Raw genomic sequence first — 26608 nt, 5'->3', positions numbered from 1 at the left:
AAGTAAATACACTAAAAAGACCTATAATAATAAAAAAAAAGTACAAAGTAATAAATATTTAAATAATTTTTACTATTTTAATATTTATTACTTCGTAATTTAAAAAAAAAAAATTTATTTTAGGTCTTTTTAGTGTATGTACTTATTAAATTTTTGTATATGTGATTGTGGATTTTCATGAATGAATTCAATAATTGTGGGTTTTTTGTGAAATTTATTTTAATTTTAATTTCGATAAATTAAATTAAATTGAATTTTTCCCTGTAAATTTGAATTTTTATCCCTAATATTATTATCATTATATATATATATATATATATATATATATATATATATATAAATATATATATATATATATAAAATTAAAATATGAGTTTCAAGCTTCTTTATTTTTGATAATTTCAGCCACACTTTCAATCAGAAAACTAATCTTTATCCATTGCGAGATACCATTAACAAAAAAAAACTCTGTGACTTGGCGCACTTCATTCCATTACTACTAATTTTCTATTTTCCACCATATTTATGTATATTGTATGTTGTCATTTAAGCGTAAATTTTTTTTAAATCTAAAAGTGAAACTTTCAAATTCCAACAGGTTTCGTAGCATCACCTATAATGCAGCGCCCATGTTGCAGCTTCCATGATGCAAGAGCTGAATAATCATCGTATGAAATGCTACTTCTTTCAACCCAAAGCCTTTTTTCACGGAAATGTATCATTATTGTGGAACCTCAGAGTGTGATGTTGCAATTTGTTACATACACGTTGTATCATATTATTAAAACATGCGACAAAATTGTATGTTGATAGTTAAATTATTAAGAAAAAAGAAATATATATACATATATAAAACACTATATGAAAACCAAGACAAAATTTCAATGAAGAATATCAATGGAATCCTTAATTACTTTGGGTTAATAATGAATCGTATATTCCTTCGAATATCCTATATATCCCTTGTAATTATATTATGTCTACTTTACCATACATGGTTCAGATTGTATTTACCTCTCGTCAAAACTGAGAATATGTTAAGTTTTATAAGCAACAAGAACAAACATGAGAAAAAATTAGAAAACACATCAAAAGACGCGCTTGCAAATGAACCTGATAGATATCTTATTGATACAATTGGTTGTAAAATACTAGCAATTGATATACCTGAAACTAATTTTAACATTAATCGTTCCTCAGTAGTATGCCCTGGTCCACCAAGGTTAACAAAAGTCGTTGGTACAATTTTGTACGTGGACCAATCAATTAAAGCAGCTTATTACTCGAACAAAATTAAACGCTGTCAGAAGTGGAGTATTAAACGAGGTAACAGCGATAATGATATTGTCTTTGGAAAACCGACTACCTTTCATAACCAAACTAAAATTGATGCAGAGTTCAGTGTGATAAAATGTGTAGGATTTAATAATTCCGTCTTATATACAGATTTCCACAGTCGTATCATTGATAAAGAACATGTTCGGAAGAAGTTGAAGTCCCAGTCTGGTAAAAGAGCTGAAGATATTCCACTTAGTGTTCTTCTTATTGGAATTGATTCAACGTCTCGCAATAGCTTCTCTAGACAAATGCCTCGTTTAAAGAAGTACCTTCTAGAAACACTAAAAGCTTATTCATTTCCTGGATTAACAAGAGTTGGTGTGAATACTCTACCAAATATAATACCGTTATTAACAGGAAAATTTTTGAACGAAAGTAAATATCGCCAAGGTATGCCTTTTGACTCAGTAGATTTTATATGGAAAAACTATAGTTCCAAAAATGCTATAACACTTTTGGTAGAGGACCGTCCGAGAACTGGAGCCTTTAATTTTTACCGCCGTGGTTTTCTGAAACCACCGACTGATTTCTATATTCGACCGCTGACACTTGCGATGGCGAAGAATAGATCTCACAAAGAATTCTGTGTGGGTCCTGTCACCGAGTCTGAACAAATTATACATTATACCAAACAGTTTCTAAAGCTGTACGGGACATCTTTCTATTTTGCTTTTATTTTTTTCACAGACTGGACTCATGATCGCTTGCATGGAGCCGCTAGATGGGAAGACAAGCTTTTGGGTTTTTTTCAGTGGCTTCATCAATCGAAAATACTGAACAATACTTTACTACTTTTCTTCGGGGATCATGGTTTCCGCATGGGTGGATTTCGTGCAACTGTCGCTGGAAGTCATGAAGCAAATTTACCTTTTTCATTTTTCATTGTCCCAGAATGGTTCAAGATCAAACACAAATCAAAAGCCGATTCTGTTCATAGAAACCAAAATCGTATTGTGACGTTTTTCGATTTTTATGCCACGCTTTCTGAAAATCTGAACAGAGGGAAACAAACTCGAATGATGATGAGTAACAGAAGCATCAGTCTTATGTCACCAATACCAAGTAACAGAACATGTAAAGAAGCAGAAATACCTGCGCAATTCTGTGAGTGTTTCTCAGCAAGAAAGCAAGTAAGTGTTGAAAATGTGAACGTGACCCAAGCAGCCAACGCTGTTGTGAAATCACTGAATAAACGTTTAGAAAAAGGAAAAGCGAAAAAATGCGCAAAACTGAAATTGAAAAAGATAATACGTGCTTTTAAATATAGAAGTACATACTCTGTAACGTTAAAGGTGTCACCAAGTGAAGGAATTTTCCAGTCTTTGGGAGAATACCGTGGTAAAATCTTTCGACCGTTTGGAGAAATATTACGAATCAACATATATGGTAACCAATCTCATTGCGTCAACACTCCTAACCTGAAACCGTTTTGTTTTTGTGTGTGAACCGCTGGTTTCTATTTAATTGTCTTTTGTACACTCGTATATGTAACTTAGGAAATGTTTCCAAGATATTTTCCAGCATTATACTCATTCATCTAAATAGCATAACATAATTACAGACAGACACTCTTCTATTAACAACAGCCAGGATTGGTAAATAAACTATTGTATTCATGAAACGGGTGTCATAGTTGAGCGGTGCACTTTAAGAATAGACCTCACAAACTCATAGAGAAAGAAAAGAGCACGAATTCGTTGATAGTTTCTTTCTGAGAAATAATCTTTTGTTCAAAGTATTTAATTCTCTACATTTATATTCATGAGCCTTTTCTAGTGAATTTTTATTAGTATTTTTCTAAATAAGGTCGTGATAACTATTCCTAATGTCCGCCACTCAGCTATTTTGCACCCGTCTCATGAGTGTGTTAGATTATTCAAATAAAAAAAATTGGCTTTCATTAATGGGAAAGAGCTTAATTATATTTATGCGATTTTATTAAATAAACCAATCAGTTGGAATTTTATTAAATAAACCAGTCAAGTGGAATAGAAACTCTGATATCTTTTTGATATCTTCTGATATCTACTGTAATACTCCATGGCAGAAGCTGTTTGAAAATAAATTATATTGCATTTCCTTTCAATATTTGTTGATTTTGTGATTGTTATTTTTCCCTATCGTTCTTCATTAAAACATAATTTCATCAATTTCTAATTGATTGAATGTAACTGGAATTTAGCACATTTTCTAAATTAAGTTTTGTCGTTACCTGAATAACTGCGAAGGTGCGTGGCCTAGTGGTTTGGGTTTTGTCCTCTCGAGATCGTGGTTTCGATACCTGGACCGTGCGGTGTGTTGTGTTCATAAAGAAAAACACTTCATTTCACATTGCTGCAGTCTACTCGGCTGTAAATGAGTAAGCTTGTAGCGCTCTGGCGTATTTCTCAGCGAGAATGTTGAGATCTCTTAAACGTAACAGAAACTAATTTGGCTGGATTTAGGGGGTGACAAAATATTTTTAAGGTGTCGGTTATAACATTTTCAACCATCCTACAGAGGTATGGTCTTTTAAATGAAGTTCAATAAGGCTACATTTTTAAATTTTATGTTTTTGGTTATTTTAGAACTTTATTTTTATTTCTATAATTCTATTTATATAAATTACCAGTTTTGTGGTATTTGTGCTTGTGGGGGGTCTGTGTATTGTTTGGTTAACCGTTATAAAAAAGTGACAAGGAATAGTCCGACAAAAATGAATGTAAATTGCGATGGAAATTAAAAGGGACGATAACAACATCCCAAAATTTCATTAAACACATTTGATATCCGATAGCAAGGCTTCCTATGTAGGTCAAGGCAACTTCTATGCTCATGAAGTTGTCAACAATTCACTGAATTTTGTTGATCCAAACGATGATAACATCCATATACAGACTTTAGAAGGGGGCAATGGATTCTCGCTTAGAAGAAACTTAGGCAACAATGGGGTGACAATGGGTGGCTTGTGATAATTTATATACTCATATCTGCATGAACATGCGTGGCAATACAAGTTTAGAGATTGTTGTTTTCCAGTAAATGTGACTGCTTTCATCAGATACAATATATATGTATGGTTTTTCATGTTATATTAAATATGTGCACCTTCTATACCAGTCATGAGGGACCTGTTGCCCGCAGGACTTTCTGAATGGCACGCCTAACCAAAACATCTTAAACTTCTTTTAGTAGTGCATCTCACCAGATGTTAAGTCATGTCTCATGCGGCCCGCTTCTCTATACATTGGTCATGTTACATAAGTTGCTTACAGGAAATTATAGGGTGTCAGTAATGTCACTGGCTTCTATTGCAATTTATTTTATGTTTTTAAGAACATATTTGCAACGGTAAACTGCATTTTAATCTATTGTTTTGCCAATAAAGACCTCGCATGTATCAGTATTTCATATTTTGCTACTTTAAATAATACTAAGAGTCCTTGTGGAAGTTCCGCTGGTATTTTGAAAACTATAAGATTGGCGATAATTCTGCTTAGAATTCCAGATTCTCTTTTATCAATCTTTTGTCAATCTCCTGAGACACCGGTCTGAACCAGTTTTCAGGGAAAGAGTAGCTCTGTTGACTTCAGTAGAATATTAACTCAGAAGGTCAATTATATATTGCAAGATTTTTCATTGTCGAATGCACGAAATTGTTTTTTATTTAAAAGGAAATAAAGACAACACAAATATTTTTTGAAACAACTGTACTTTATTTTAATGACAAAATAATTTTGTTTTATTAGAAGACAGAGAACGTTAATGATAATAAATTTGTCCTGTGAAAAATAAGAACTGTGGTGAACAGTTTAATCACGAAATTGTGGCGACGATATGCATGGCGACGAAACATTTGGTAATAAAATTTTGGCGGCGAAAAATTTAACGACGAGAAGTTTGGTGAAGGTATGCGTGACGGCGAAAAGTTTTGGTGATGGAAGGTTTGGTGAGAGAAGTGTGAAAGTAACTTTTGCGACGAGAAGTTTGATGACGAAAGTCCGGTGAGAGGTCACAGATCCGATATTACGGAAATGTAATTAGAATGTCGCATGAAAAAATCCCCAAAACGGATTCTTCAAGTCGATCCAAACGGCAGGAAACGAAGGGGTAGACCAAGAACAAGATGATTGGATGATATCCATAGTCTCAGTTGGTCACGCTTGAGAGTCCAACCGGAAAGTGTAATGACGGTTGTTTCTGATAGGACCCAATGGAAAGAGGCCCGAAGACAACCCCGATTTCCCCAGGAATGTTGGGTGGAATAGTGGGGGTGGCGGAGGAAATGAAAGTCCTGTGAAAAAATAGTATAGAATATCTGAATGCTGTGAAAATAAACAGTTTATACTGAAGTGCCTGAAGTGGTGAGTGGTAAAAAAATGTAAGTTATTCAAATGATATTGTTCCAGGTGACCATATATTACAATAACTCCGTTGGCTTGTGACAGTTTCTACAACATTACCTGGATAAAGACATCAACACAGGTGACATCTTGTTACACGTATCTATCCATATCTATCTCGTTTAATGATAACAGCAGTAAATGTGCCTTGCAATTAGCATGTTGCCTACCATGGGAGTCACCGGAGACTCCCCACGCTATATGTACCGTTGGACTCACCAGTGAATCTCAATGGAAATGTTCTTTTTTAGGTTTTTTTTTTACTTAACTGTGGTTCGAAATTCATTCTTCGACTTTTAGGAAATGTACAGAACATATTTTTTATTTGAATTTCTCGGGTGGTTTCCAACTTGAATCAATGGAAGCTGAGATAGGATTTGGTAAGACGGGCACAAGCTACTGTCATCTGTCTGCAACTACCTTTGGGAATCTACAATGCAAAGCCTCCTCTTACCAGTCAGATAATATTTTTTTCTGGTTATCAACTTCATTTGGCTTTTTTGTTTCTCTGTCCTACTGTGACTCTAGCAGGTCTAAATAAACTTTCTTCACTATTACCTACATAGGAGCTAACTCTAGCTAACTCCACGTAGTCTTCTACTGATATTACTTAACCTTCTTCTGATATTACTTAACCTTCTTCTACCTTCCTTTCTGGGTAAGTATATCTTGCTACACCTGCTCTTGGGTGACAGACAGACCGGCAGGCAGACGGACGGACGGACGGACGAACGGGCGGACAGACAGACATACAAACAGGGAGGTAGGTAGATAGGTGGATGGGTGGGCAGCAGACAGACAGACAGAAATACAGACAAACAGACAGACAGACAGACAGAGAGACAGACAGACAGATAGATAGATAGATAGATAGATAGATAGATAGATAGATAGATAGATAGATAGTGCGATTTTTGTTTATTTGATTTGATTTTTGAGACAACAATTAAAATGTCTCTTGATAATATCAGAAATCGCCGTTAGTCACACGCGCTAACTAACATTTTGCCTAACAAGCACGTTTTGGACCAGAATTCCTTATCTCCTTGTGTACCAGCTGTTTAATCTTGTTATAAATTGAGCCATTCAGTTATTTTTTTTTTCTTGAGGGATTAGTAAATCATCTAGCACACTCATGAAATGGGTGCAAAGAAGCTAATTGGCGGACATTCGGAATAGTTAACACGACCTTATTGAGAAAAGTAAGAGTAAAAATTCACTAGAAAAGGCACGTGGAAATGTAGGGCATAAATCTAAAGAATTAAATATTTTGAACAAAAGATTCTCAAAAGGAATCAGTCAACCAGTTCATAACCCTTTTCCTTCTCCATGAGTTTGTGATACCTATTCTTAAAATCCACCGCTCAACTATGACACCCGTTTCATGAGTACAATAGTTTATATAGCAATTATGGCAGTTGTTAATAAGAAGAGTGCCTATAATTATGTTATTTGGATCAATGGTTATTATGTTACATGTGTTTAGTTTGATGCTGGAAACTGTCAAGAAAACACTTAATAAGTTATGTGGACGAATATAGAAAAGATAATTAAATAGAAATCAACAGTTTACGTACAAAAACAAAGCGGTTTCAGTTTACGTGTTTTGACGCAATGAGATTGGTTACCATATATGTTGATTCGTAAAATTTCTCCAAGCGGTTGAAAGTTTTTACCACGATATTCCCCCAAAGACTGGAAAATTCCTTCACTTGGTGACACTTTTAACGTTACAGAGTATGTACTTCTATATTTAAAAGCACGTATTATCTTTTTCAATTTCAGTTTTGCGCATTTTTTCGCTTTTCCTTTTTCTAAAAGTTTATTCAGTGATTTCACAACAGCAATGGCTGCTTGGGTCACGTTCACATTTTCAACACTTACTTGCTTTCTTGCTGAGAAACACTCACAGAATTGCACAGGTATTTCTGCTTCTTTACATGTTCTGTTACTTGGTATTGGTGACATAAGACTGATGCTTCTGTTACTCATCATCATTCGAATTTGTTTCCCTCTGTTCAGATTTTCAGAAAGCGTGGCATAAACATCGAAAATCGTCACAAGACGATTTTGGTTTCTATGAACAGAATCGGCTTTTGATTTGTGTTTGATCTTGAACCATTCTGGGACAATGAAAAATAAAAAAGGTAAATTTGCTTCATGACTTCCAGCGACAGTTGTACGAAATCCACCGAAGCGGAAACCATGATCCCCGAAGAAAAACAGCAAAGTATTGTTTAGTATTTTCGATTGATGAAGCCATTGAAAAAACCCCAAAAGTTTGTCTTCCCATCTAGCCGCACCATGCAAGTGATTGTGCGTCCAACGTGTGAAAAATGTAAGGGCAAAATAAAAAGACATTTTATACTTTTTTAAAAACTGCTTCATATAATGTACATAATCCGTCTCAGGAAGAGGGCCTACACAGAACTCGTTCCGAAATTTGTTCTTCATTGCAATAGTTAAAGGTCTAAAATAATAATCAGTCGGTTGTTTTCGAAATCCACGCGCTACATAATTGAATGCTGCTATGTAGGGATGGTCCTCTGCCATGACTGTTATAGCATTTCTTGAACTATAGTTTTTCCATATAAGATCCAAGGAATCATAAACCTGGCCGGAACGCCACTTAGTCTCGCTCAGAAATTTTCCTGATAATAATGCTAGTATATTTGGGAAGGTATTTTTACCAACCCTTGTAAATCCAGGAAACGAATAAGCTTTTAGTGTTTCTAGAAGGTACTTCTTCAAACGAGGCATTTGCCTAGAGAAGCTATTGTGAGACGTTGAATCAATTCCAATAAGAAGAACACTAAGTGGAATATCTTCAGCTCTTTTACCAGACTGAGATTTCAGTTTCTTCTGCACATGTTTTTTATCAATGATACGACTGTAGAGATCTGTATATAAGACGGAATTATTAACTCCTTCACATTTTATGAAACTGAATTCAGCATCAATTTTAGTTTGGTTATGAAAGGTAGTCGGTTTTCCCAAAATAATACTATTATCGCTGTTACCTCGTGTAACATTCCACTTCTGACAGCGTTTAATTTTGTTCGAGTAATAATCTGCTTTAATTGATTGGTCCACGTACAACATTGTACCAACGACTTTTGTTAACCTTGGTGGACCAGGGCACACCACTGGAGAACGATTAATATCAAAATCATCTTCTGGAACCTGGAACCTTAGTATCTTACAACCAATTGTATCAATGAAATATTCACAAGAAGTGTGATTAGGTTTTCTTTCGTGTTTCATCTTAAAGACTGAATCCTTCAAATAGTTCTTAAAGATAAAATCCATTTTGAACCATACTATAGTTAACATTAATAGTCCAATCACAATAATTCGTAAAAATAACCGAAAGATAGAATGTGTCATTTTGTAGCAACAGAATATTAACAAAATATATAATTTTAAGCTGGAGAGTTATTTGTTAGGAGAATGTGTCGTTGAAATTATCACATGAAATGTTTTCTGAATTATCTCGTTATTTAGGATGTATTAAGAAATATGTTACGTTTAATAACAATAAACATTGTTAATTAAAATCGTAAGCGCGTCTAGTTCAGGATGAGAGAAAAAATGATTGTATTGAACTTAAATGCCGTTTCGGAAAATAACTGCTACATCTTTCAACGTCATTATATTCATGTGAATAAACAGGTGAAATAAATTTATAATAGGTAGAGACAATACGACGATATATTAATATATTATTATTTGTAGCAGGCACGCAATAATCTAGTCTTTATTATCATTTCTTATAGACTTATGTTTGTCTTAGCTGCAAAACACCGCAAGGTACACTGGAAGCTGAGATAACCTGTTTTAAAGTCCAGAAATTTACCTGCAAATCCAAGATAAAAATGTTTAAATATTCAGATCTGAGAAAAATGTTCAAGCATGAATGGGTGTTCCTTTTCTTTTTTTCCTATTGTTTCGGGAATTTTTATTATTTTAATATTATCGCAAATGTATTGTTGTAATATGGTAACGTACAATACGATGTCGTGTACATACATGAAATGTTAGTAACAACTGATAAAGGTGTGGGCTGACGATTAAATATGATAATGTAACAGTTTGTATTTATTCATGAAAAGACCTATTGATTTTAAAGAAAATTACATATTCCACCTAAGACAACATCCAATCACATTGCCTTTCTCCTTTCGTCTCCTTCATCCATCCATCCATCTATCTATCTATCTATCTATCTATCTATCTATCTATCTATCTCTTCTCACGGACGTGCTGTCACATCGGCTGCGAAGGTAAACGTTTATTTGACCTTTTACTGTCCACATTTTGTTGGAATTTTTAAATAATTTTGTTGCGAAGCACCTAGGCTTCATTTGTGTGTATTTTCAAGGGCAGGAATTGACCCCCAGGGGCAGTTTCGGCCCTAGCAAAATACAAAAATTTCCTTCTTGACATTTGAAAAATGTCGAGAAACATAATTTTGGAACGCTTGTCTTGTTCTTTTGACAAGCATTTCCCGAGGCTTCAGATGCCAGAAGAGAAAAAAGAACAGAATAGCGCGTGCTCATGCAGTGGCAGGAACGCAGTTGCTGTAAACGTCACAAAGACTGTGAGTACAGCTACTAACAGCCCTCTCACCACCACCACCACCACCACCACCACCAACACCAACAACAAAAACAAAACTGTAACCAAGGTTACAAAACCATGCGTGAAAACCGTCACAAATGTCTCTGACGTAAGCACCACTGCTGCTGACGCCATCATCACCACCACCAACGACAACAACAACAACAACAACAACAGCAACAACAACAACAACAACAACAACAGCAACAACAAGGAAGTAAAGTTATCGGCCGTCAGCAATGACACCATCACCTGTTCAACAAACTCTGCTGCCACTACCACCACCTTTGAACCAGGCAGTACATACACCAACATAAACAAAAATATCCAGAAGAACATGTCCGCCAGCACAACAAAAACAAATTTCGCAAATGCTCTAAAGGAAAAAAGAACAACAGTGACATTCACACAAAAACAAATAAAAGACACAAAATCCCTTCTTACGAAAGAAGGAGATGATGTCAGAATAAACATCCCAAAAGATATTATAGAAATGAAAAACAAAAAGTGCATCATTTATAAACTGGTAAACACAAAAACCAGACGTGTAGAAAATGTTAGCACAGATAAAATTGAAGTTTGTCTTAGAAAAATTTGGCCTTATCAGAATCATGTCACTTGGGGAAGGAAATTTGGAACGGTGCAAGTAAGGTTTCTGGATGAAAATTTAGCTAAACAATTTTCGACACTCTCTCTCCGCACAGATGACTTGGTAATGATACCGAGTTATCTAGGACAGAGAGTGACCAAAGTTATGATAAAAAATGTGCCATCGGAGGTGGACACCCAATGGCTGATATCGGCCGTGTGCCTGGAAATGGAGGAGGCAAATATTTTGGAGATTACGGTCGGAGAGGAAAAGAACTGGGGAGGGAAAAATCTAGAAATCCTTCTCCACATCACGGAGGAGGCTTCACAGAAAATTCCTCCAAACATTAGATTGGCAGAGGACCACAAGCTGTATGTGGTGGTAGAGGGCAGGCGACCTCGCTGTTACCTATGCAACAGCGAAGCACATCTGAAAAAGGACTGCCCTCTGGCGGCTAAACAAAAACAACAACAACAACAACAACAACAACAACAGAAGCAACTACCAAATACCCCCAACAGAAAAACCTTACTACCAACACCACCAGCAACGCAAAAAACAACAACAGAAATATCAGCAATAACCACAACAGAAAAGACAACAGAAACTGCAAAAACAGAAGAAAAAAAAGAAAATTCCAAGACTGCCTCTCCCTCCCCCATATCACATACACCACACACAAATAACAATCAGCCAACATCAATAAAAACAGCAACACAAACATTCACAGAAACACACACAGACGCACAAAATTTGCCGTTACCTCTTTCTGACTCCTCAGATCTCCCATCATCCGATGAAGAGAGTGGGGAGGAGTGGAAAATAGCTACGAAAGGAAAGAGGAAGCGCAGTAAGAAGAAAACAAAACAAAATGCAAACACAAACAAAGCAGGGAGATTCACATCTCCCGAAAATACTACTAACACCAATAGTAATATAAAAAAAACAATGCTAACAGCAATAGACAGTACAAACACAGAGTTGATGAATTACATCAACTCTAAAACAAACATCACAAATAACGATATCAAAACCAACAACCACCCACGTACAACACCGCCAAAACACATTAAAATTATTCATGTAACACCAGCATTACACAACACAATAAAATCCCTCTACCCCAACTCGGTAGGGGGATTCCAGAAATATTTGTGCAAGAAATTGTACAATAGCCTCCTTGGTGAAAAATCCAAGGAGGAAACAAAACTTTCTAACGGCAAGTAACACTCTGTTCTTTTGTTTTGTGCTTTAAAGCACACGTATAAATAGAATCATGGTGAAGATTGGTTGTGTGAATGTGCGTGGCTTAGGGTCCCCTTGGAAACAAGGGTACCTCTTAAATGACATCAAGTCACACAATTTGGATATCATAGCCATTAGTGAGACCAGACTCCATGAACCGCGGGCCCTAAAGTCCATGTTTGGCGGACAGTTTAACATTTATTTTTCTCCCTGTCTGCCGAGGATGGGCGGTAGTGGCACGGCGGTTCTTTTTCGCAAGAGTCTGGATCTCCAAGTAAAGACGATATTTACGGACCCGGAGGGTAGACTGGTTGTCCTAGATGTGGACGGCAGCGATGGAGGCGCTTTTCGGTTGCTGGCAGTTTATGTGCCTCCTTTAACAGGTCGGTCAGACTTCTTTCGACGTCTAGAAGTATTCCTGGGAACGTCTCGTCCCTTACTTTTAGTGGGGGATTGGAATGCTACCTTGGACACGCATCTAGACTACGTGGGGAGTGACAAAAGTAGAAGGGGATGCAAAGGCCTCATAGACCTGCTCAGACGCTTCCAGTTGTCTGACAGGTACCGACTCGACCACCCAAATGTGCCAACGTGGACTTGGAGCAACCGCATTGGGTCGTCGAGATCGTATCTAGATAGGATAGTGTGTAGGACAAGAGATGGAGATAGTTTAGGATGTCCACAGTTCCACATAGTCAGCTACACGGATCACAAACTTGTGACGTGTACGCTAGACTTAGATAAGGCACATAGGCAGGGTCCCGGTTACTGGAAACTAAACGCGTCTTTCCCGTCGAGACAGGTTTTCAGAGACCGGATTAGCACGTTAGTAAAGAGGGCTTTGACGGGAGCCATCGTCAACAACAAATGGTGGTTTGCCCTCAAGAGAGCAGTGAGGGCGGAAGCAATAAGGTATAGCAGGGCACTAGCTGTAGAGAGGAACAGAGAAGAGGGGGAGCTAGTGATAAAGTTAGAAGAGGCATTGCGAAGTGGCATCGCATCCGACGTTTTAGCGGCGAGGTTGGCCCTCGACCAACACTTCAATGCTAAACACGAAGGGTGTGCTGTCAGGGCAAGGATGCGTGCTCTGAGGAATGAAGGTGTTGGAGCCGCACGAGAGGCCCGGGTGGCGGAGGCGCAGCGGGGTAACAGAGCCACCATCCGGTCTCTGGTAGACGAACAGGGGCGCGAATTGCTCGAGCCGAGCAAGATGTGCGAGGCGTTTCAGCGGCATTTTGCCCGACTGTTCGGGAGGAGTGGCGAGCGAGAAGGCAGGGTGGACTTTAGTGCCTACCTGCACAGCTTGCCACGACTCTCGGCAAGAGAGGCGGAGTGCTGCGAAGGGGTCATCACGGCGGAGGAGGTGAGGGACGCGATGGCGGGTTGCTCGACGGACAAATCTCCGGGTTTGGATGGTCTGCCCTACGAGCTTTACAACTGTATGCCAGACTTGTTTGGAGAAGTCTTGGCGGTCGTGTACTGCAACTGGCAGCAGAACGGGAGCATTCCCGGTTTTGTGAGCCGAGGAGCGGTAACGCTGCTGAAGAAAGATCCAAACAAGGGGGACGCCATAGATAACTTTAGGCCCATCACTCTGCTCAATGCAGACATGAAAATTTTGGCCAAGGTGTTAGCCAAGCGGTTGGCGTTTGTCATCGAGAAACTGGTCGGCACGGAGCAGACGTGCGCCGTGCCGGGCCGGAGCATCCATGACAACCTCCATCTGATGCGCTACATCATAGAGAGGGTAGTTAAGGAACCTGGCATGGGTGGGGCCCTGATCAATTTGGATCAATCGAAAGCTTTCGATAGGGTAGACCATCGATACTTGGAGGCCGTCCTCGAAGCGGCCGGCTTCGGTCCCGTTTTCCGCGGCTGGATGGCTGCCTTGTACACAGGCATCCGTTCGGTTGTTCGCGTCAATGGACGTCTATCGGGACCCTTCGACATTGCACGTTCGGTTCGTCAGGGATGCCCCCTGTCGCTGCTCCTGTACGTATTGACTCTCGAGCCACTACTGCGGAAGCTGGCGACGCTGAGGGGCATCCCGCGAGAACTGGGGTGCGGGACGAGCGTGTCGGCATACGCGGACGACGTCACCGTCATAGCGTCTAGCCACGAGCACATCGAGCTTGTCGGCGAGACGCTGAAAGACTACGAAGCGGTGACGGGAGCGAAAATCAACCGGGATAAGTCGGTGGGTTTGCTGCTCGGCACCTGGAGAAGCAAGCCCATACCGTCCGGCAGCGCCTCAGTAGTGGGACGCTGGACGGACGGTCCGGTCAAGTTGCTCGGAGTCTGGTTCGGTCCGGACCTGCAAACGGAGAAGAACTGGGACGAGATAACGAGTAGGGTGGCCACTCTCTGCCGGCAATGGTCCGAGAGGAAGCTGTCCCTAAAAGGTCGGGCGGAGGTGGCGAACGCGTACATCGCGTCCGTCATCGAATACCGCCTGACCGTCGTGCCTTGTCCCGATCGCGCCATCACCGAAATGGAGCGCATCCTCTTCCGCTTTTTGTGGAAAGGAAGCGTTCCGATGGTGAGGCGATCCGTTTGTTGCCAACACCCGCTGAAAGGAGGGCTGGGCATGCCGTGGTTGATGATGCGCAGACATGCGCTGAGACTGCGACATCTCCGGCTCTACGTAGACGACGGTGAGCAGGTGTGGTCGCCGTTTGTGCGACGCGCTTTCCCGCAGCTCGTCTCCATGACCGAGCTGCAGTCGTGGATCAAAAAGAGGCCGAGGAATGGCGAATGGCACCGTGAGTGTCGCGTTGCTCTGCAACAACTTTGCCGTCCCGGGTCGACCTTGAGCGGCTGCATCACAACGAAGTCATTCTATAGGGGATTAGTGGAGGGCAGGTACGACGACGATCTCGGGGCGAACCTGGGCGTCGACGAGGAATACCTGACCCGCCTGTTCAGGACGACTTTCGGGCCGGGACCTATGGACAACTTCCAGAGATCCCTGGCCTGGCAGTGTTACCGAGAGGCGCTACCCGTTCGGGATAAGCTCTATAGACACGGCTCGCGAAATGTGGGGCCGACCTGCCCGAGATGCGGTCAGAGCGATGAAACCGTTCTGCACGCACTCGTGCAGTGTCCAACCATTTCGGAGCTGTGGGCTTATGTCGAACGACTGCTGTCGCGTGTGGGACGAGTCGGTTTATCAACCGAGTCTATCGTCAATATCGTCACGCCTCCTTCCTTTAAACGGGAAGGAAGAGCTGTATTTATCGTACTTGTGGCTATGGCCAAAGAATGCATCTGGTGGACGCGTCTGAAAGGATTAGAGACAAATACTTTCCTCTCTGGTCAATCTCTCATCAACTTTTTCAAGTATCACTTGAAAAGGAAGGTGAGAGTAGAGAGGCAAGTGTTGTCTAGCAAATGTTTCGAAAAAAGATGGATACATGTAGCAAGAATGGCACGTATAAATGACGAAGCCACCTTGACCATGATTCTATAAAACGTTTTAAAATTTTGTAAACAAAGAAATTTTATTTAACAAACTGTGACGCTAAAGACCGAGGTTACCGTGGTCTTTTCGTAGGTTTTTCTTTCCACGGATAACCTCCCCATTTATTGGGAATTTTTTGTATTATTTCGTATTTTTTGTAAATACCCCAAACGTTTTGCGATGTTTTTTTTTTTTTTTTTTTTTTTTTTTTCATCGTTGTCCCCACTTTTGTTTTTTTTTTCTGCTTTGTTTTCGACCCCCTCGAAAAGAAAAACTCTACATTTGTATTTTGTCCCCTCTGTGTTGAGCCCTGTGTGGCTAATAAAGAAACCTATCTATCTATCTATCTCTTCTCACGGACGTGCTGTCACATCGGCTGCGAAGGTAAACGTTTATTTGACCTTTTACTGTCCACATTTTGTTGGAATTTTTAAATAATTTTGTTGCGAAGCACCTAGGCTTCATTTGTGTGTATTTTCAAGGGCAGGAATTGACCCCCAGGGGCAGTTTCGGCCCTAGCAAAATACAAAAATTTCCTTCTTGACATTTGAAAAATGTCGAGAAACATAATTTTGGAACGCTTGTCTTGTTCTTTTGACAAGCATTTCCCGAGGCTTCAGATGCCAGAAGAGAAAAAAGAACAGAATAGCGCGTGCTCATGCAGTGACAGGAACGCAGTTGCTATAAACGTCACAAAGACTGTGAGTACAGCTACTAACAGCCCTCTCACCACCACCACCACCACCACCACCACCAACACCAACAACAAAAACAAAACTGTAACCAAGGTTACAAAACCATGCGTGAAAACCGTCACAAATGTCTCTGACGTAAGCACCACTGCTGCTGACGCCATCATCACCACCACCAACGACAACAACAACAACAACAACAACAGCAACAACGACAACAACAACAACAACAGCAACAACAAGGAAGTAAAGTTATCGGCCGTCAGCAATGACACCATCACCTGTTCAACAAACTCTGCTGCCACTACCACCACCTTTGAACCAGGCAGTACATACACCAACATAAACAAAAATATCCAGAAGAACATGTCCGCCAGCACAACAAAAACAAATTTCGCAAATGCTCTAAAGGAAAAAAGAACAACAGTGACATTCACACAAAAACAAATAAAAGACACAAAATCCCTTCTTACGAAAGAAGGAGATGATGTCAGAATTAACATCCCAAAAGATATTATAGAAATGAAAAACAAAAAGTGCATCATTTATAAACTGGTAAACACAAAAACCAGACGTGTAGAAAATGTTAGCACAGATAAAATTGAAGTTTGTCTTAGAAAAATTTGGCCTTATCAGAATCATGTCACCTGGGGAAGGAAATTTGGAACGGTGCAAGTAAGGTTTCTGGATGAAAATTTAGCTAAACAATTTTCGACACTCTCTCTCCGCACAGATGACTTGGTAATGATACCGAGTTATCTAGGACAGAGAGTGACCAAAGTTATGATAAAAAATGTGCCATCGGAGGTGGACACCCAATGGCTGATATCGGCCGTGTGCCTGGAAATGGAGGAGGCAAATATTTTGGAGATTACGGTCGGAGAGGAAAAGAACTGGGGAGGGAAAAATCTGGAAATCCTTCTCCACATCACGGAGGAGGCTTCACAGAAAATTCCTCCAAACATTAGATTGGCAGAGGACCACAAGCTGTATGTGGTGGTAGAGGGCAGGCGACCTCGCTGTTACCTATGCAACAGCGAAGCACATCTGAAAAAGGACTGCCCTCTGGCCGCTAAACAAAAACAACAACAACAACAACAACAACAACAACAACAACAACAACAACAACAGAAGCAACTACCAAATACCCCCAACAGAAAAACCTTACTACCAACACCACCAGCAACGCAAAAAACAACAACAGAAATATCAGCAATAACCACAACAGAAAAGACAACAGAAACTGCAAAAACAGAAGAAAAAAAAGAAAATTCCAAGACTGCCTCTCCCTCCCCCATATCACATACACCACACATAAATAACAAGGAGCCAACATCAATAAAAACAGCAACACAAACATTCACAGAAACACACACAGACGCACAAAATTTGCCGTTACCTCTTTCTGACTCCTCAGATCTCCCATCATCCGATGAAGAGAGTGGGGAGGAGTGGAAAATAGCTACGAAAGGAAAGAGGAAGCGCAGTAAGAAGAAAACAAAACAAAATGCAAACACAAACAAAGCAGGGAGATTCACATCTCCCGAAAATACTACTAACACCAATAGTAATATAAAAAAAACAATGCTAACAGCAATAGACAGTACAAACAGAGTTGATGAATTACATCAACTCTAAAACAAACATCACAAATAACGATATCAAAACCAACAACCACCCACGTACAACACCGCCAAAACACATTAAAATTATTCATGTAACACCAGCATTACACAACACAATAAAATCCCTCTACCCCAACTCGGTAGGGGGATTCCAGAAATATTTGTGCAAGAAATTGTACAATAGCCTCCTTGGTGAAAAATCCAAGGAGGAAACAAAACTTTCTAACGGCAAGTAACACTCTGTTCTTTTGTTTTGTGCTTTAAAGCACACGTATAAATAGAATCATGGTGAAGATTGGTTGTGTGAATGTGCGTGGCTTAGGGTCCCCTTGGAAACAAGGGTACCTCTTAAATGACATCAAGTCACACAATTTGGATATCATAGCCATTAGTGAGACCAGACTCCATGAACCGCGGGCCCTAAAGTCCATGTTTGGCGGACAGTTTAACATTTATTTTTCTCCCTGTCTGCCGAGGATGGGCGGTAGTGGCACGGCGGTTCTTTTTCGCAAGAGTCTGGATCTCCAAGTAAAGACGATATTTACGGACCCGGAGGGTAGACTGGTTGTCCTAGATGTGGACGGCAGCGATGGAGGCGCTTTTCGGTTGCTGGCAGTTTATGTGCCTCCTTTAACAGGTCGGTCAGACTTCTTTCGACGTCTAGAAGTATTCCTGGGAACGTCTCGTCCCTTACTTTTAGTGGGGGATTGGAATGCTACCTTGGACACGCATCTAGACTACGTGGGGAGTGACAAAAGTAGAAGGGGATGCAAAGGCCTCATAGACCTGCTCAGACGCTTCCAGTTGTCTGACAGGTACCGACTCGACCACCCAAATGTGCCAACGTGGACTTGGAGCAACCGCATTGGGTCGTCGAGATCGTATCTAGATAGGATAGTGTGTAGGACAAGAGATGGAGATAGTTTAGGATGTCCACAGTTCCACATAGTCAGCTACACGGATCACAAACTTGTGACGTGTACGCTAGACTTAGATAAGGCACATAGGCAGGGTCCCGGTTACTGGAAACTAAACGCGTCTTTCCCGTCGAGACAGGTTTTCAGAGACCGGATTAGCACGTTAGTAAAGAGGGCTTTGACGGGAGCCATCGTCAACAACAAATGGTGGTTTGCCCTCAAGAGAGCAGTGAGGGCGGAAGCAATAAGGTATAGCAGGGCACTAGCTGTAGAGAGGAACAGAGAAGAGGGGGAGCTAGTGATAAAGTTAGAAGAGGCATTGCGAAGTGGCATCGCATCCGACGTTTTAGCGGCGAGGTTGGCCCTCGACCAACACTTCAATGCTAAACACGAAGGGTGTGCTGTCAGGGCAAGGATGCGTGCTCTGAGGAATGAAGGTGTTGGAGCCGCACGAGAGGCCCGGGTGGCGGAGGCGCAGCGGGGTAACAGAGCCACCATCCGGTCTCTGGTAGACGAACAGGGGCGCGAATTGCTCGAGCCGAGCAAGATGTGCGAGGCGTTTCAGCGGCATTTTGCCCGACTGTTCGGGAGGAGTGGCGAGCGAGAAGGCAGGGTGGACTTTAGTGCCTACCTGCACAGCTTGCCACGACTCTCGGCAAGAGAGGCGGAGTGCTGCGAAGGGGTCATCACGGCGGAGGAGGTGAGGGACGCGATGGCGGGTTGCTCGACGGACAAATCTCCGGGTTTGGATGGTCTGCCCTACGAGCTTTACAACTGTATGCCAGACTTGTTTGGAGAAGTCTTGGCGGTCGTGTACTGCAACTGGCAGCAGAACGGGAGCATTCCCGGTTTTGTGAGCCGAGGAGCGGTAACGCTGCTGAAGAAAGATCCAAACAAGGGGGACGCCATAGATAACTTTAGGCCCATCACTCTGCTCAATGCAGACATGAAAATTTTGGCCAAGGTGTTAGCCAAGCGGTTGGCGCTTGTCATCGAGAAACTGGTCGGCACGGAGCAGACGTGCGCCGTGCCGGGCCGGAGCATCCATGACAACCTCCATCTGATGCGCTACATCATAGAGAGGGTAGTTAAGGAACCTGGCATGGGTGGGGCCCTGATCAATTTGGATCAATCGAAAGCTTTCGATAGGGTAGACCATCGATACTTGGAGGCCGTCCTCGAAGCGGCCGGCTTCGGTCCCGTTTTCCGCGGCTGGATGGCTGCCTTGTACACTGGCATCCGTTCGGTTGTTCGCGTCAATGGACGTCTATCGGGACCCTTCGACATTGCACGTTCGGTTCGTCAGGGATGCCCCCTGTCGCTGCTCCTGTACGTATTGACTCTCGAGCCACTACTGCGGAAGCTGGCGACGCTGAGGGGCATCCCGCGAGAACTGGGGTGCGGGACGAGCGTGTCGGCATACGCGGACGACGTCACCGTCATAGCGTCTAGCCACGAGCACATCGAGCTTGTCGGCGAGACGCTGAAAGACTACGAAGCGGTGACGGGAGCGAAAATCAACCGGGATAAGTCGGTGGGTTTGCTGCTCGGCACCTGGAGAAGCAAGCCCATACCGTCCGGCAGCGCCTCAGTAGTGGGACGCTGGACGGACGGTCCGGTCAAGTTGCTCGGAGTCTGGTTCGGTCCGGACCTGCAAACGGAGAAGAACTGGGACGAGATAACGAGTAGGGTGGCCACTCTCTGCCGGCAATGGTCCGAGAGGAAGCTGTCCCTAAAAGGTCGGGCGGAGGTGGCGAACGCGTACATCGCGTCCGTCATCGAATACCGCCTGACCGTTGTGCCTTGTCCCGATCGCGCCATCACCGAAATGGAGCGCATCCTCTTCCGCTTTTTGTGGAAAGGAAGCGTTCCGATGGTGAGGCGATCCGTTTGTTGCCAACACCTGCTGAAAGGAGGGCTGGGCATGCCGTGGTTGATGATGCGCAGACATGCGCTGAGACTGCGACATCTCCGGCTCTACGTAGACGACGGTGAGCAGGTGTGGTCGCCGTTTGTGCGACGCGCTTTCCCGCAGCTCGTCTCCATGACCGAGCTGCAGTCGTGGATCAAAAAGAGGCCGAGGAATGGCGAATGGCACCGTGAGTGTCGCGTTGCTCTGCAACAACTTTGCCGTCCCGGGTCGACCTTGAGCGGCTGCATCACAACGAAGTCATTCTATAGGGGATTAGTGGAGGGCAGGTACGACGACGATCTCGGGGCGAACCTGGGCGTCGACGAGGAATACCTGACCCACCTGTTCAGGACGACTTTCGGGCCGGGACCTATGGACAACTTCCAGAGATCCCTGGCCTGGCAGTGTTACCGAGAGGCGCTACCCGTTCGGGATAAGCTCTATAGACACGGCTCGCGAAATGTGGGGCCGACCTGCCCGAGATGCGGTCAGAGCGATGAAACCGTTCTGCACGCACTCGTGCAGTGTCCAACCATTTCGGAGCTGTGGGCTTATGTCGAACGACTGCTGTCGCGTGTGGGACGAGTCGGTTTATCAACCGAGTCTATCGTCAATATCGTCACGCCTCCTTCCTTTAAACAGGAAGGAAGAGCTGTATTTATCGTACTTGTGGCTATGGCCAAAGAATGCATCTGGTGGACGCGTCTGAAAGGATTAGAGACAAATACTTTCCTCTCTGGTCAATCTCTCATCAACTTTTTCAAGTATCACTTGAAAAGGAAGGTGAGAGTAGAGAGGCAAGTGTTGTCTAGCAAATGTTTCGAAAAAAGATGGATACATGTAGCAAGAATGGCACGTATAAATGACGAAGCCACCTTGACCATGATTCTATAAAACGTTTTAAAATTTTGTAAACAGAGAAATTTTATTTAACAAACTGTGACGCTAAAGACCGAGGTTACCGTGGTCTTTTCGTAGGTTTTTCTTTCCACGGATAACCTCCCCATTTATTGGGGATTTTTGTATTATTTCGTATTTTTTGTAAATACCCCAAACGTTTTGCGATGTTTTTTTTTTTTTTTTTTTTTTTTTTTCATCGTTGTCCCCACTTTTGTTTTTTTTTCTGCTTTGTTTTCGACCCCCTCGAAAAGAAAAACTCTACATTTGTATTTTGTCCCCTCTGTGTTGAGCCCTGTGTGGCTAATAAAGAAACCTATCTATCTATCTATCTATCTATCTATCTATCTATCTATCTATGTGTGTGTAGGTATGCATGTACGTGTTCATGTGAGTGTGTGTGTATGTGCGTGCGTATGTGTGTGTATACACGTATATTCATGTATATCATCTGTTGCCTTATATGGTCATTAGGGTGTAAAGTTAAATAATCAATAAACTTCATATTATTAAACAAAATAATAACTCAGATGGAATTCTGGTTTAAGCACTCCATTCTTCACACGGAAATTCATACAATTATACAAAAAAAAAAAAGTGTGTATGATTTAAGAGCGATATAGCTATTATTTTTAGCACATCTCACAACCACCTGATACCTTCCTTGTTTCTTTGCCTTTCATATATTGATATATTTCAATATTCCTGCCACCCCAGTAAATACATTTAATAGAATGATGATGCACCCATCGGCGGTCCATTGCAGGGATTTAAGCCAAACATTAAAAAGAGAAATTTCGAAAAGTAGTGTAACTTTTAGGATTTAGGATTTTAAAAAATTTAGTATAATTTTTTTCTTTTCATAATCGTATATATTCCCGAGTGTAGAACACAAAATTCGCAAAGATTTTCTGAAAATTTCCCAAAATAAAAAAGTTATGCATCTGATTTTTTACCATTTTAATCCTCTTGTCAAGGTCATGATTCAAAACTGGATCTTTATATATATATATATATATATATATATATGTATATATATATCCATATGTATGTATGTATGTATTGATGCTCACACACATATATATATATAATCACACACGTACACATTAGTTACCGAGCACATATATTTAAACAAGTATTGAGGATCTAACACGAAATAACTTCTAAAATACAAAATTTTTCCAAAAACGTTAAGCGTAAACCCTGTCGTATCCGAAGTTCAAAGTGTTTAGTTAAAAAAAAAATAATTATAAAATCTATGTTTGAGATGGAAAAGAACTTTATATATATATATATATATATATATATATATATATATATATATATATATATATATATATATATATATATATATATATATTAATAAATTATAGGGTGGCAAAGAAAATTTTAGAAATTTTATTTACCACCAGTGGCCTAGCGAGAGTAAAAACAGTCAATAGACTATGTATTATTCATTAGAAATGCAGAGACGCCTATAATAGGACATCTACTCGCTAGAAATAGCAGCAAAAATACTACATACCACAAAAGTTAGGGATAATTTCGAAAGGAAATGAAAAATAAAAACTTTTACCAATCTATATTCTGTACCATGGTTTCAAGTCAATTTTAGTAAGATAAAGATTATATCTTACAAGGTCAGACTTTCGTCAGCAGAATTGACCAGACAACATATGAAGCACGAATCAGTACGCCGCATGGTTCGTGTTTTTATGTCTAATTTTTCAAAATATACCGCGTATTTACGGTTTACCTAATCGGCAGCAAATACAAAAATGCAAAATGCCGAAATTCCTACAGAAAATCATCCAAAAAGAATTTTATCATTATTAATAAATTATAGGGTGGCAAAGAAAATTTTAGAAATTTTATTTACCACCAGTGGCCTAGCGAGAGTAAAAACAGTCAATAGACTATGTATTATTCATTAGAAATGCAGAGACGCCTATAATAGGACATCTACTCGCTAGAAATAGCAGCAAAAATACTACATACCACAAAAGTTAGGGATAATTTCGAAAGGAAATGAAAAATAAAAACTTTTACCAATCTATATTCTGTACCATGGTTTCAAGTCAATTTTAGTAAGATAAAGATTATATCTTACAAGGTCAGACTTTCGTCAGCAGAATTGACCAGACAACATATGAAGCACGAATCAGTACGCCGCATGGTTCGTGTTTTTATGTCTAATTTTTCAAAATATACCGCGTATTTACGGTCATTTCCTTTCGAAGTTATCCCTAACTTTTGTGGTATGTAGTATTTTTGCTGCTATTTCTAGCGAGTAGATGTCCTATTATAGGCGTCTCTGCATTTCTAATGAATATATATATATATATATATATATATATATATATATATATATATATCTTATACACATACACACACACACACACGTGTGTATGTATGTGTGTATGCAGTCCTCTAAGAATTCTTGACTGTGAAATTAGGCACGTGTATATCTGTCAACAGAATGAGTTTGTTTTTGTGCTCCCCAATCTATATATGCCATCCCTGAAGAGCACGTGTATTCGATAACCATCTTGTTGTCTAAAATCCGGTGGAAGCCGATCGGTAAGATCGGCTGTAACGAATCTATAATACTCTATATTTTGATTAACCCACACTCTCACACAATCACATGCGTACATGTGTGCGTGTGCTTGTGTGTGTATGTGCGTGCGTGTGTCTGTGTGTGCGTGTATGTGTGTGTGTGTGCATATGCGTATCAGTGCGCGCGCGCGCGTATTAAATAATTATTTACATTTTTTTAAAACTGCGGCGTTGATTCCCTGAAATTCTCTCTGTGGACATGATTGTCATGCGGTTCCCCTTGGTCCATTTTCCAGTACCGGAACAACATGGATTTGCTGGAACTTTTAGTTCCAAAACCTTTCTGGACAACTAAATTTTCCCAATCAGGGATGACCACCATAATCAACATATTTTAAATTTAACAAATATTAAACTTACTTAAAGAATTAAATGAAATACAGGTTTCTGCGCTTTAAAGTAAATTCGTGCAGATTATAAGTTCCGGATCATCCAACTATCAATATCTGGAAAATCGGTGTTGCTGTATATGGCTATTCTTGACTTTTGATAAAGGACTCCCTCAGGCCTTTAGACATTGGTCAGACTGCTACAGTTGCTGTTGATGTTAAGATCGAACGAATTGTTAGTTGAAGTCTGCAGTGAAATATGGTGGGAAAGTAATTTCCGCGGATACATGACGACTCCGAGTGAAAAGTTGATCTGTGTAGCCTTGAGTGAACACGTTACATGATAAAGCAAGTTCGTAAGAAAGAAAATAATTGAGGTAACGCTACACAAAGACTGACAAGAAGGCGTGTATATATATATTAAAAGTGGGAGTGCTTTGGTGACTGGTTACGAAACAAATAACCTGTTTTCTTCTATATGCAATTAATTTTAACAGTGTGTGTGTATGTGTGTGTCTGTGTTTTACTGGTTAGTCTAAGTATACTAGCAACATTTTCTGTTGCGCGGGGAGGTACGTAGCTTAGTGGTTTTGGTATTTAGGTCAGGATCGCGAGTCCGAAAACCTGTGGGCGAGACTCTTTATTTTATATACATTGCTCCAGTCCACTCAGCTGCTAAAAATTAGCAGTATCTATATTTCAAAGGGCCAGCCTTGTCATATATATATATATATATATGCACACATACATTTATATATACCTACATACATTTATATATATAGACACTTTCAAATTTATCAGAATATTTGGACTGAAGATTGGAATAGTGAAATTTTCATTCGCTTAACCATGAAACGATTCGTATCCAATTAACTAAAGACTTGTTTTGTTTACGCTTTTCCCTCCGGTTTTTTGTTCTATGTGTGCCATAAATATCGCCATCCGTTTAGAGAAAAATTTGTAGTTTAGAATCAGTAGTTCTTTGACTGCTATTTCTAAATTTTCAGTATGTTGGAGAAGCAACTCAATGCTAATCCCTGTATATTTATGATGATAAATGGTTTTACCGATAAAGGTTTTTTCATACTGAACTACTTGGCAAAATTGTTAATTATTAATTCTATTATTAATTGACGATTCCCTGCCCTTATTCTTGTATATATATATATATATATATATATATATATATATATATATATATATATATATATATATATATATATATATATATATATATATATATATATATATATACCGGAGTAAGCACATGAAATGTGCAACAAGGTGGAAAAAAGAGTACTCAAATACCAGAGGTAGAGTAATATGCTTTATTTAAAAGCAGCAGAAATATAACAAAAAAACCGTTACTCTGAGTTTCACGTTCCCGTTCATCGGACAGTTTTGTTAGAAATGGAGGAAGGATAACGATGCAATCGAAAGTAATGTAAAATTTAAAATTTAAAACACATGGATTCGTCTGATTGGTTGTTTCAAATAAGGGCCATGGATTGGTCGTTTCAATTAACGGTCAATGATGTGTAATTCACAGACCAAATAAATTTAATACAGATTCACCCTATTAAAAAATATCGAAGAAAACCTTAAATAGAAAAATGGGCTCCAAATACATATTATAGATAATTAATTATATTCGAATTAACGCTTTAAAATCAAATCAATAAAATAAAGCATACGCTGCATTCAAAATAAAATAAAATAAAATAAAATAAAATAAAATAAAATAAAATAAAATAAAATAAAATAGCGTGTATGTATACAAGGCTATCCACAACATATATATATATCTACATGTAAATATATACATCGAAATATACAGCTGCATACGCACAGACAATCTACGTATATAGGTCTATATTTACAAGGCACAGATATATACATAAGTACAAATCTACACACATATACGTACACACGCATATAAGCCTGCGCATGGAAAACCGATGCACTGGTAACGACAATTGTATC

General features: G+C 40.2%; 2 protein-coding genes across 4 annotated transcripts in view; one reads left to right on the top strand and one right to left on the bottom strand.

Moving 5' to 3' along the window:
• LOC106874143 (uncharacterized) overlaps positions 1 to 3424 on the top strand; it is a 5702-nt gene extending 2278 nt beyond the window's left edge. Inside the window, exon 2 of the mRNA XM_089339969.1 lies at positions 599 to 3424. Coding sequence (XP_089196095.1) covers positions 789 to 2783 — 1995 coding nt within the window. The 5' untranslated portion in view covers positions 599 to 788 and the 3' untranslated portion in view covers positions 2784 to 3424. The remainder of the gene's footprint in view (positions 1 to 598) is intronic.
• A 1588-nt stretch (positions 3425 to 5012) lies between these two features.
• On the bottom strand, positions 5013 to 25086 carry LOC106874152 (uncharacterized). Of its 3 annotated transcripts, none has more exons than XM_089339970.1 (2): positions 24657 to 25086; positions 5013 to 9576 (listed from the first exon to the last, which is right to left on the bottom strand). In XM_089339970.1, exon 2 carries the CDS (start codon positions 9105 to 9107, stop codon positions 7290 to 7292), a length of 1818 nt encoding a protein of 605 aa, XP_089196096.1. In that variant the 5' UTR covers positions 9108 to 9576; positions 24657 to 25086; the 3' UTR covers positions 5013 to 7289. The 3 variants fall into 3 exon arrangements, with proteins under 3 accessions (XP_089196096.1, XP_089196097.1, XP_089196098.1); XM_089339971.1 differs by having other exon boundaries at positions 24448 to 25071; XM_089339972.1 differs by lacking the exon at positions 24657 to 25086 and adding an exon at positions 23254 to 23405.
• Between the last annotated feature and the right edge of the window lie 1522 nt (positions 25087 to 26608).

The sequence above is a fragment of the Octopus bimaculoides genome, chromosome 22 (genome assembly GCF_046866305.1).
Source record: "Octopus bimaculoides isolate indiv1 chromosome 22, ASM4686630v1, whole genome shotgun sequence".
NCBI lineage: Eukaryota > Metazoa > Mollusca > Cephalopoda > Octopoda > Octopodidae > Octopus > Octopus bimaculoides.
This window is presented reverse-complemented; position numbering and strand designations above follow the sequence as displayed.